The sequence below is a fragment of the Aphelocoma coerulescens genome (assembly GCF_041296385.1).
Source record: "Aphelocoma coerulescens isolate FSJ_1873_10779 chromosome Z unlocalized genomic scaffold, UR_Acoe_1.0 ChrZ, whole genome shotgun sequence".
Taxonomy (NCBI): Eukaryota; Metazoa; Chordata; class Aves; order Passeriformes; family Corvidae; genus Aphelocoma; species Aphelocoma coerulescens.
The window spans coordinates 62,974,907-62,987,290 of record NW_027184085.1 but is presented as its reverse complement, the minus strand read 5'-3'; the positions used below and the strand labels follow the sequence as shown (position 1 = coordinate 62,987,290).

Below are 12,384 nucleotides of genomic sequence, written 5' to 3'. Positions count from 1 at the left end.
CCAGTAAGTTTTCATTCCAGCTAGGTACCTGGAAAGCAACTTTGCAAATTCAGCAGGAGTTCACAATTCACAGTTCAATTAACCTTAGCCCTGCCAGAACAAATTTTTAATTTATCTGCATTCCTCAAGTGCCAATCTAATTTCTTTCAAAGGATGTACATTTTTTGAATTAGAAAGGGACACTTGAAAAGGACCTTGCCATCCCCATATACACCCTTAAAAAAAAATGAAAGGAAAATTACACTTGAGGATGGGAAATAAATTACCTCAATGTTTCCAGTTGCCAGATACAAAACCCCCAAGTTGGTCCAGGCAACAATATTCTAAATAGAACAAATAAAGTTAAAACCAATATATTACTACACTCTTCAGAAATAACAGTGCATCAGGAGAAAAGTCTTAAATGCCCATTTGAAACAGATGGCAGCTGCCTCCAGCACTTACAATTTGCTCAGCTTGAACAGATTTGATAAACGAATGTTGAGCAAGAGCATAATTCCCAATAGCTGGAAGGAGAAAGAAAAAAGGAGAGTTAGATGTAACTGACTTTCAAAATATTACCCAAGCTGCCTTCTAATTTAGGATATTAGACATCTAGGGCTGTCACTGAAGACTTACCACTACAAGAAGCAACTACACCAAGTGCATTCCAATAAAGATGATTTTTGCTGTCAAGTCTCACAGCTTTTTTGAGACACTGGAAGAAAATCAAATGTGGGTTATGATGATTAGGAGAGCAAAAATTAAGACTTTATGCGCTTACTTACTCAGTGATGTAGGTTTTATTGTGTAAGAGAGAGTATGCAAAGAAGCATGAACATAAATTTAAAGAATACACCAGGAAATACAGACAATACCTGCAAAGACTTCTCTAGCAGTTCACTGATCTCATTCATGTCAGTGCCCACTGCTGTGAGGTACTCCGCTTGTCGATAATAATTTATTCCAAGATCACACCATATGCTAGGCAAAGGCATCAGTTTTAAAGCTCTACCATAACACCTACAGAAACATGAATCACAGAATCACTATTCCAAGTCTCTACACAAAGAGCAGAAAGCTGAAAAAGCATTCAAAAGAGTGAAGAAAAACCTAAACCACGTAAACATGCATAAATACAAACAAAACCAGACAAAAACTGAAAGCAAAAAAAGTAACTAACACATTTTCATTCAGACACTTACTGCATCTGAATCAGAATCATTCTGGGCTAAAAGCAATCCGTAGTGCCCACGACTTATGAAGCCATGGGTGTGGTTATGTAGGTGTGCATTAAATCAAAGCTCTGTCAGCTACATTATGCATGCTTTTACTTAAAACAAACATCAGTCATTTTTACAGTTCATCAGACTTCCCCCAGGAAGTATCTGACTTTACGGATCATGGTTGAGATTCACCAAGCAGTTGCACTTCCTGCCTTACAGATCCAGCTGAAAAAAGCTCAAAGAGAGTCACAGCAGAGTGAACTGATGACATTTTTACAAGAAAGAGGTACAGACAGAAAGCTGGAAGACTCCAGTTGTCCTGGAAGAATTAGTTAGCAAATACTGCAACCACTGCATTTAAACAGGTGTGATTTGTGGAATAGCAGGGAGAATGAAGTCATGTGCCTGGAGACAGAAGGGAGAAGAGCAGGCACTGACAGCACTGTGGCAATACAGGAAACATACCCTGAAATGAGCAGTGTAACCTGGAAGAAGCATGAGACTCTCTCTACCCAATATGCAGGTATCAACAGATCAGCATGTCTTTTATTTTCTACAAATTAAATAGTCTAAAATACTTGAGACTCTACAGAGTCTTAAACTGCAGAGAAGCTCTTGATAATAAAAAAATAGTACCTTCCTCCCAATATGAGCAGATCGCTTTTCTTCAGCATCTGTTTGGTTGCATTTTTACCCAGAAGGGATCCTAGTACTTGAACATTCACTTTGGTTGGCGAAATAACATGCACACTAGTACAGGTATCTCCTAACAGTTTCCAGAGGCAAGATATATCAGGACGGTGCTTTACTGCCCTACAATTACAAAGAAAACAAACACAACACTCATTCAGACACTTCGACATCCTTTTCTGGAAGTGCCACTTTTGAAGAGTGTCACAACCTCATATGCAATTAATCAGTGAGCTGCTTGATTTAATCCAGTTTCTTCCTATTCAACCTATAGGTCAAAAAGATCAAAAATTAAAAAAGAAAGAACAACAAAAACTAACCAACCAAAAAACACCCCAACATGTCAGCTGACTACATGCACTCTTGCACTGTCATATTACAACACATGACTCATCTGCAGAAACTTGATGGACTTTCTCCTCTAACAGCAGTTATTGAAAGGTTTGATTTAGGACATTTTGTACGAAATGCAAAACAAAAAGACTGAGAGAAGGAAGGAATATTTTCCTCTTATCTGTTATTTATGGTAGGAATACCCTCCTCTCAGACCCATGTATCAGGAGGACTACACAAGAGAACTCTGTGTCATTTCACACTTTGTTATAATGAAATGACTCTGTATCTTTGAAAAGAAAAGAATCAAAACTCTGTAATTGCAATTGATTTAAGCAGCCTATGTCTAGAATCTGTTATTCAAACCATTTTAATAAACACATTCTAATTTCTAGAATGGAAGCCCTAGTCCATTTGATTCGGTTTAACTGAAAATTCTCCAACACTTGAATCTTATTTTTCTGCCTGTCAACCCACAGTCCCATCAGAAATTAAATAGGTGAATATTTAGTACCAACCTTGTAAAATATGCCAGGGCCTGCTCTATGTAATCCACAGCCTTCCTATCCAAATAGTTATCAAGGGCTGATCTTGCCAGCATGAGATAACACTCACCAAGTCCTGAAAGTAAGAGAAAATACCTCCTATGAAAAGAAATGCTTTTATAATATGCTTAAAAGTCCAGTGGGGAAGGAGGCTGGAAGCCTGGTCAACATTCTGCCTTCTGCAAAAGTTGATACCCTGCATACGTTGTAACAAAATCAAAAGATCCACAATGCTCACAACAGAGCCTTTGCTTTTAATCTATCTCGTCAAGTGTGAACTGTAGAATTATTTGGCTATTAAAAATAAACCTAATTAATTATAAAAAATACAGCATTTAAGCTTGGGCTTGTCTTCAAATATTAAGTAAACCCCCCCGAGAAATCTGCATTAAGTCTTTGACAAATACTTCCAACTTCCAGTTTACATGTGTCAAAAATCAATCCTGAAAACCAAAAAGAACAAAGAATGTCAGAGTAGGCAAAAGGGAAAGTCTACAATGAAGAAAACTTGAAGCCAACATTATTTAATCCTATTTATATAAGAATTTACTTCCAGTGGTGTATTGGGTCTGGCTGAGGTGGAGTTAACTTTCCCCACAGCAACCCTCATAGTGCTGTGCTATGTACTGATAGCTGGAAAGGTGCTGATAACACACCAGTGTTTTGGCTGCTGATGAACAGTGCTTTAAGCAGCATCAAGGCAGTCTTTCCAACATTCCCTGCTTCAGCAGTAGGCTGGGGGAGGTATCAAAATCCTGAGAGGAGACACCGCCAGGACAGCTGACCTAAACTGACCAAAGGGGTATTCCGTACCATATCACATCTGTTCAGCCATAAAAGCTGAGAGGAATGTGGAAGAAGTGGGGGGGCACTTGTTATGACATTTGTTTTCTGGAGCAATCACTAGGCAGACTGAAGTCCTACTTCATGAGAAGTGGCTGGATGTCACCTGCTGATAGGAAGTAGAGATTAAATTTTGTTTCCCTTTGCTTCCATATGGGGCCTTTTCTTTTGCTTTATTAAACTGCATTTATCTTGACCCATGAGTTTCTTCAATCTTATTTTGTCTTCTGTTCATATCCTGCTGAGAAGGGAAGTGACAGAGCAGCTTGGTGAGCAGCTTATGATGTCAAGATAAGGTCAACCCACCACAAGTGGAAATAATTCCCACTATTAAAAAAGGACTGCATCATATGCCACAATTGCTAACATTTTGGAAATAATAACTGCTTGGTTTATATATTTGCTGGCACCAGCAGTGATTCTGTCTGGCAGTAAGGCACTGGATATGAGTACCATTCATTCTCAGTATTATTTTGACAGTTCTGAAGCTACCCTCCTCATGCTATTGTAATTCTGCACCTATACCAAAATAGTGTTTTGCAGGAGTCTTTATCTTGGCCCCCCCAGAAATCCCAAGATCATGAGCTTATCAGATTTCAAGATGCTCTTAATCAGAAAACACAACTGATTTTATTCCCCAAAATTACTCATTAAAAGATATGGTAGAACACAGGTAGAATAAACATTTAGTAACACAAAAACAAAACACATTGAAAAGATGCACTGAGGTAACAGCAGTTATTCTCTCAACTACTAGAGACCATGCTTTCAATAACTCAACACAGATACTGTTTAAATAGATCAGAACACTAGAAAAAGAACACTGATAGGACAGCCAAAGAACTTCAGAACTTCAGAACTTTTAAGAATGTCCACAAAAATTAAAGTATTGGACCAAACATCATAAAAAGTCTCTAAGAAACTGAAGGTTGTTTGGAGACACAAAAGGATTTAGAGCTAACAAACCAGAGATTCGTACGTGAGCAGCGACAAAAGAAGACTTGGGATATGTTAAGAAAGGATTAAGTATAACGGCAGCTATGGGGGGCAATCTTGGTACTGTGGACTTAAGTACTTTTAAAGCATTTTATTCCTAGTAACACTGTCAACTGTTACCTACAGACACTAAGGAAGCCATACATGTGTGCACACATCTATACAGCACGTTTGCAAACTGCTGCTGCAGTCAGCTGTTGCCTTCTTGCTCAACAACCAGTAAAACTGCCTAAATACAATACTCTCCAACTCCACTATGGAGCTTTTGCTATGTCACTTTAGTCTGGAAAACATTCAAATGGAGTTTCATAGGAGGAGGTAGACGTGTCAACCACACTGTAACTTTTTCAGACAAAAAAACCCCCACTTTTGCAATAATAACCCAACATTTCTGAATTAAGTCTTAGCAAAATCAGTCTAGATTCATCCAAAAATCAAAAAGCTATACATACAATGAAAAAAATAATTAAAAATTCAAACCAATATCAAGTAGCAAACAGCACCTGTTTCAGACAGATATATAGGGTGAGAATGATTGAAAACTAAGTGGCAGGGAGAATGCAAACAGAGCAATTATTAATTTTTTATCAAAATTTTATATACTCCCTGCCTTATGTAACTTCAGAATCACAGTTCCAGCACCAGGAAGAAGTTCCAATTGCCCCATTTCTCTCTGCTCCTACCTGTATCCTGAAGGTCTCTACTCTTGCCACCTGTAACACTTGTGAGACCTCTCAGGATTTACTGCTATTTTTCATTACTTTGAGAAGCTCAGAGGGGTCTGAATCACCAGACTAACATGAGAAGTGAGGAATACATGGTCAGGAGCAGAAGAAAATCAGTATAAGCCCATGTCTTTGAAATGACAGTCTGACTCCATTGCCTGCTGAGCCAGTGTCTTACTGCTTAGGTGAGACTACAGCACTGTTAGCTGGCTTCCTCTATATATCTTCAATTCTTCTACTCATTCGGCTTGGTAGCCACACAGGATTAATTACCTTTCATACTTACTTGAAAGAGAAATAATCACTCACATTCATCATGATTTAAGAGTTTTTTCAGATACCTGTGCTACTACAAACTAGCTTTCATGCAGGGGACCACATGGCCCTACATAACTAGAATACAATTCTATCCTTCCATGCAAGAAAACCTCAACACAAGTCTGAAACACTACAGCATGTAAAGAGAGGAAAAGTGAACACTTTCAAATTCAGACATGCTACCTTTCAGTGCAGGCACATAGTTTTCTGTCTTCTTTAAAATTTGTTGATAGGTAGCTATAGCATTTTCATATTTGCCTAGAATCTGCTCAAGCGCTGCAGCTCTGTAAATGCTGTACACAAGTCCTGGGTTCAGCTCACTTGCTTTCCTGAAGGATTTCAGAGCTGTTGAGTAGCTACCTCTGTTCAAGTAAGCCTCCCCTAGAGACTCCCAGCAGTTGGAATCCTTTGGATCAGCCCTGAGAGCTGCCTGCAAACTGAAGATATCAAGATATACATTTATTTAAATGAAATATGATACAATTTAACATAAATTATTAACATAAATTATTTCCTTTCACTGTATATGCACAGGACACTAATTTTGCATTATATACTCTTCAGAACACAAACATACAATTACACAGAACTTTTAAAGACAGTATAGTAGCTTTTTCATCTTCAGAGGGCATTATACAGTTTTAGGCATTGTACCTTACCCTGGCTATTCAGTGCTATATCAGGCTTGTCTGTGCCTGTCACCAGGCTTGTTAGTACAAAACACTGCTATGTTAACAAGAATACATTCTGTGAATTCTAGAACGGAAGAGAGACACAGCTTGCTCAGACCCATTTCCCATTGTTTAGTACAAGCTATAATCAGCTAACTTATTTTGAAAACTTGCTATGAGCAAAGACCAGTTCATTGGGATTTGCAGAAAAGGATTTAAACCAATCACCAGTTCTCTTACTCAGCCACTGCTTGTGACGGCTGACCAGTTCTCAGGTAATAAAGTCCACGATGAAGCCAGGCCCATTTTGCTGTACCAGGTCTTGCTTTTCCAGTTACTTCATTCAGGATTGACAGAGCAGTGTCCTAACAAAGTACCAAATGCCAAGTTAGTGAACAAGAAACTTTTAAAAAATATTCTTATGACTTTCTATGCCTTCCTCAAAAAAGCAAGGTGGAGAATGGAAAAAAGAAGTAACAAAAGCTAAATAAGAAAAACCCCCTAACTTTCTCTTTATGTTTCCTACTGAAAAAATCCTTCATCTATATCACATGTGATGACTCCAGTGTTATGCTTCGTTCTCCTACTCTTCTCATTAATCTTCTCTCACCCTTCTCTCCAAATTTAATTTGGAATTGGAACATAAAATTGAAGCAGGTACAACATATAAAAGCTGCTAAGCAATGACAAAACATTTGTTTTCAGATCTTAAATACAGAGGAAACTTGAAGTGATTCCTCAAAGAGGAGGATTAATAGAACAAACCAGGAGTAATCTGACATTCTGAATGTACAATACCATGTCTCCAAGTTCCACGCTTAAGTTTACAGCTGCTGTTCCAGATTCTTCATCCGTCTCATCCAGTTCAAAAGCCTTTTTATAGCAACCACGAGCTCTACTTTTGTCTCCAGCAATGTCTCTGTAGTAGTTACCTAGGTAACAAAAGGCACTTCCCAAGTAGCTGTCAAATTTTGCAGCCTATAAGGAAATACAAACACAACAGACAGCATTTTGAAGGATTATACTTATAGACAGGTCCAGTGATAACTGCTTGCTCAGTCTCTGCTTATCATATTTTTAAAGCCCCTTCTGTGATATATCTGAGTTGTCAAACTTTATTTTAAAATGGCACAGATTACCTGAGCTTTAAATAGCTGGAAAATCTGCTACAAATCTCATGACACAAAGTACAAAAAGTACTAAAATAGTTGTGATAGGAGAAAGCAAATCTTTATGACATCTCGTAATTCATGTTCTACTCTGTTTCAGTCATTATGTTCATAGTCTTACCATATTACACTACAATTAACTCCAGCCTTTTCTAAAGTTTCAGTTCCTTCTTAGATGCACTTGGCAGATTTGCTTAAAGTTAAGAAACCCACAGCCTCCAAGCAGCAGGAAACAGCTTTGTCAATAATAATAAAGATCACATAAAATGGTTTAGAACCAAAAGAACTGTTCACTTCAACTACATTTGCCACTATACTATGCTGTTACTGAAGTGCAAACAGTAGGCAATGATTTGAGTTGCCAAAACCTAACATAAAGTTACATGGTGAGTTTACAATGCCTGGAGTTTTATTTCGTATACTTCCAAGTTACTAATACAGATGTCAAATTAAATCTTTTTGATTCATGTTATGATCTATGTTCAGAAAAAAAGCCACAGTCACTAAATAGAAATTATGGGGCTTTACCAACTTACATCCTTGGACAGACAGTGATACCCCAACACCATTCTTAACTTTTTTCCTTCTTCATGTTTTTCTAATTTGAATTCTGTCCTCCTCATTTCAAAAGGTCTTCAAAGGCATATGCTGCATATCTATCTAGAGGCCTCCACTTTCCAACCCCCAAGGACAGAAGATTGAGGGGATCATCACTAAGTTTTGCTAATTCAAAGGTCTCAAGAATCAATTGAAAACAAAAGCAGGGGGATTCCAGGTAACTGCACAGCTCCCTGCAATGCCTTTTTGCACAGCAGAACCTAGTTTACAGGCTCTGGAGGCTCACACATCGTAACAAGGAGAATATTCATATCTCTCATTCCAGTCAGTCTATTTTCTGTATTTGGCTTCTGATGTAGGAAAACACTAATTCTACATCAACAGTTTAAGTAGTCTTTACCTTCAAAAACTGAGTGAGTGCTTTTCCTTTGTCTTTTTTTGTCTCATCACTCATGAACCAGTATGTGAGACCCAGGTACTGATGATACTCTGCAGTTCCAGCCTTTTTTTCAATAGCACTTAGAAAACTAAACAAAATGAACACAGGTCAGGTCAGACAAATTCTCAAAAGCTGCAAAATACTATATTCTATTCTCCCACCACACTTCCCTGTTAGAAGAAAGAAAAAAAAAAAAAGTCTACCTTTTTTCTGCCTGTTCATAGTTCTTTTGGGAATAATGGATGAAACCCTCTAGAGCATGGGCTTCAGCCAGATCAGGGTGGGACAACAGAAGCTCTTGTGAAATCTGCAAAAGGATGTCATTTTTCCCTAGTTACTTCCTCAATGGAAACAAGAATTGTACTTAGCTTACAGGAATGACAAAAAGCACTAACCTTTGAAGCCTGATCCATTAAACCTTTGTTTAGATAAGCCTGACCCCTGAGAGCTGAAACCACTGGATCACTGCTTGCATCTACGATCTAGAAAACCACGTAATAAACACAATTAACTTATTCTGTCCCCACATTAAGAAGTCAAATGCATCAAAAGCAGACAGACTGCACAAAGATATAGACAAGAAAGCATTTAGATGTTTTCTCTATTACCCCTGAGAAGACTCAGAATAATTTTGATGAAGATCAAGCGTAAGATTTTAAAGAGCAAGGACAAAGGTACATAAGTATGAAGAACAACAAAAAAGAATGAAACTGTGTGACAAAAACAAGGGGAAGCAACTTCCACTAAAGCTGAACCATTCAATCTTAAGGTAGTACATTCTTCATGACTAATGACAAGTGAGTGAAGGACATGGGAGGCAGAATTATAACATGAATTAAAATTAAGATGAGTAACAGCATAGAACTAGCAAGAACCCAGCAACAGTGAGCAAGACTGGACAAAGTCAAAAGTGAGAGCTTCTAAAATTAGAATTGCAAATTAAAAAGAGCTGCAGCAAAGCCTGAAAAAGCAGGGATGGAAGAAATGTTTGAATAACACGACAGCTAGTAGGAATGGTCTAAACCACAAAGCTGAAAGGAGGCCAGAGTAGAAATACTCAGCTTAAGTTCAGAAAGATAAGAGCACTTTTTAATACTTTAAAAACCCCAGACCTTTTTGCCAATAAAAATACCTGCTCAAGTGCTTTAATGGCTTCTTCTGCGGCATCAGCATCAGCTATTTTAATCAAAGCCTCTGCTTTCAACTGAAGGGCAAGGTTCTTCCACCGAAGATTAGGACCCTCAGGAGTTCCAAGAGCATCAAGAGCTGTTGACAAGAAGAACCTTTCACCAAGTTATATGAGAAAAGAAGTACAGAGAGCAGCACTCTTCCAAATATTTTTAAAATCTTTCCTTTTCTGTCTAATAGAACACCATTCAGACTGCTCTCACCCATATACAAGAAATTGTCCTGTAAAATTCCTACTCATTCAAGTTTAAAAATTAAGTCAATTCTAGGAGGTCATCTCAGATGCTGAGATGGATGGATACTGATTGCTTTCTAGCTGCTGGCCTTACAAACTGAGTGTCATCATTTTTTCCACTGGAGTTCTAAAGAAACAATGACCTTTCAACAAACAACTTGTTTTGCACTTCAGTGTTCAAATAAAAGAATATCACTGCAACCAGGGATTTACCTTGGTGCCTGTACTTCGTACCTTTTAATGCAGTTCTGATTACTTTTCCAATACAGAGAATAATCTCTGGGATCTTCAATCCTAGAGATTGAAGGCACCTCTATTGAGGATCACCATTTTCCAAAGGGAAGAACTTCCTGCATAACTCAATTTTATTTCTTTATTTTAATGTTGGACAATCTTTTGTCTGATTTGATACAGCCACTAACACAGGACAAGTAAAAAGCAATGTTTCCCCAAAATTGTCTCCTACTTTCCACATATGCTTTGGACTCAGGAAAAATTTCTGCATCAAAAGCATCTTTTAGCAAGGAACAACACCTTAACTTACCCTTTGCATTTAAAAACAAAACTTGTTTTGTTTGCTCTGAGCTTGCTGTTTTAGCTTCATTTGGCACTAGCCAGACCTCACATAGGAAAACAAAACACTTGATCTTCATTTGTATTCCATACCATTTGCATCTTCACAGAGTTCAAAATTATCTCTTTCCCAGGCTGGAAAAGGACTTGTCAGGCTATTTACTTGTTCTCATATGCTGCATTTTTTTTTACGCAGTTGATCAACCTTATTTCTAGTCTACTAACTTTGACTCTTATTTTCTTTTTGAGATGGGGTGCATAGATACCAAAACTACATACAGATTTTATTATGCTGCTGAAGTTCTTAAAGCTACTGTGTGTTGATGGTATGTTTCACTAACCATTCCCTTCTCTGAAATTGCTAATACTTGATGTGCCTGTAAAGCAGAGCAGAGGAAAGTCCTATTTTTCCATACAGATCTGGGACCTTCTGCACTCTACTTCAACGAGAATGTAGGACAGCTTTGTAAGAACACTTCTTCCCACAACTCTATCATTCTGCATTTAAAATAATAAGTAGAATTCTATAGCTTTAACACTTAGTTATGCACTCTGGTAATCACCTCGAAATTTTACAGTCTGCTTTGCATAGCAGCAAATTGTAACCTTATTACTCAGCATTCATAAACAGCACAGGTATCAGGGAAAATGCATGGGACACCTCCTTCCAGCCTGAAAACAGATGTAATTACTATACCCTCCTCTACTTTTTAACTAACTTAAAAGAACTCAACACTCAATGTTACAACTTTACTTCTTAACCCAAGGCTATTCAGTTTCCTTAACAGTATGTAAGGGATCTTACAAATAACCACCTGGAAAGCTCCCTTATCCAAGTGCTCGTAAGTTCCTTGAAAAAGTTCTAAATACGCAACTTTTAAAAGGCCATGCTGTCTACCCCCAAAATATTTTTCTACACAAGTTCTTTAACTCTTTTGTTTCAGTTTTAACCAATTCAACCACTAAATATAACAGACCTGTCGGCGGTTTCCCTGAACTTTCCTAGAACCCTTTTTAAAACTTAGAGCCGTGCTATCTACTTCCAAGCCTTTGGGTGGCAAGATAGGCTCAGCACGCAATTATGTAACCCCTTAAAACTTCAGCATTTTTATCTTTATCTTCCTCAGTCAATTCCTAAGTTGGTATCTCATAGTTCCTTAATGCTGTGTTTCCTTGTCTTGTTTTACAGACACTGCTATTAACACTAATCACAGACAAGTCATCAGATCAATCTACTGAAAAGAAGGGTCATGGTACAAAGTTACCCTGAGCTCTTCCACACTGAACACAGATAGGAAAAGAATTACCCCATTTTCATTCTTTCTGCAGTAAATTTCTTTTTTACCTACTTTGTTCAGTTTTCATTTTTCCTCCACCCAAATTTATAGGTATTTTGAACTTCTCTCACCAGCAAGTACTTTCCCTTGATTTCCCATGACTGTTTAGCCAGGTCTGTATACTTTTACTTCTTCAAGTCTTTCTTGAGAAATTTTTCACTGAATTTGTCCCTGCCACAAAAAAAGTCCACTTTAGCTTCCCCTTCACTTTTAACGACCAGAGAGTGGTTCTGTTCAGTTGAGATATGCATCACTAGATCACAATAATTGCCCTCACTGCCAGCTAGCACAGATCAAGTTTTACACTTAGTGAGTTTTCTTCAGATGTGGCTGTACTACATATAACTTTTGCATTTTACATTAACTTGATTAAAAATTTGTCTTACAGGTTGAAACATGATATCTATGAGACTAAATATTTGTGACAGCTACCCTTGTGGTTTCAGGCAATCTGTTGCTTGCCAGCATTGGTGAACCACCAGCAGAAGCAGCACATCAGAACATGTAAACCTTCTAAATATTAACCATCAGACAGCTTTCTGGATTCACTTAGCCAAGT

At 37.8% G+C, this 12,384-nt stretch overlaps 1 protein-coding gene across 3 annotated transcripts in view; it reads right to left on the bottom strand.

Moving 5' to 3' along the window:
* SKIC3 (SKI3 subunit of superkiller complex) overlaps nucleotides 1-12,384 on the bottom strand; it is a 47,665-nt gene that overhangs the window by 23,085 nt on the left and 12,196 nt on the right. For all 3 annotated transcript variants that reach the window (XM_069000756.1, XM_069000755.1, XM_069000757.1), the window contains 13 exons: nucleotides 9,625-9,758; nucleotides 8,888-8,974; nucleotides 8,696-8,799; nucleotides 8,454-8,580; nucleotides 7,125-7,304; nucleotides 6,567-6,691; nucleotides 5,839-6,092; nucleotides 2,747-2,849; nucleotides 1,842-2,018; nucleotides 858-1,002; nucleotides 619-697; nucleotides 445-506; nucleotides 267-323 (listed from right to left, as the gene is read on the bottom strand). In XM_069000756.1, coding sequence (XP_068856857.1) covers nucleotides 267-323; nucleotides 445-506; nucleotides 619-697; nucleotides 858-1,002; nucleotides 1,842-2,018; nucleotides 2,747-2,849; nucleotides 5,839-6,092; nucleotides 6,567-6,691; nucleotides 7,125-7,304; nucleotides 8,454-8,580; nucleotides 8,696-8,799; nucleotides 8,888-8,974; nucleotides 9,625-9,758 — 1,634 coding nt within the window. The remainder of the gene's footprint in view (nucleotides 1-266; nucleotides 324-444; nucleotides 507-618; nucleotides 698-857; nucleotides 1,003-1,841; nucleotides 2,019-2,746; nucleotides 2,850-5,838; nucleotides 6,093-6,566; nucleotides 6,692-7,124; nucleotides 7,305-8,453; nucleotides 8,581-8,695; nucleotides 8,800-8,887; nucleotides 8,975-9,624; nucleotides 9,759-12,384) is intronic.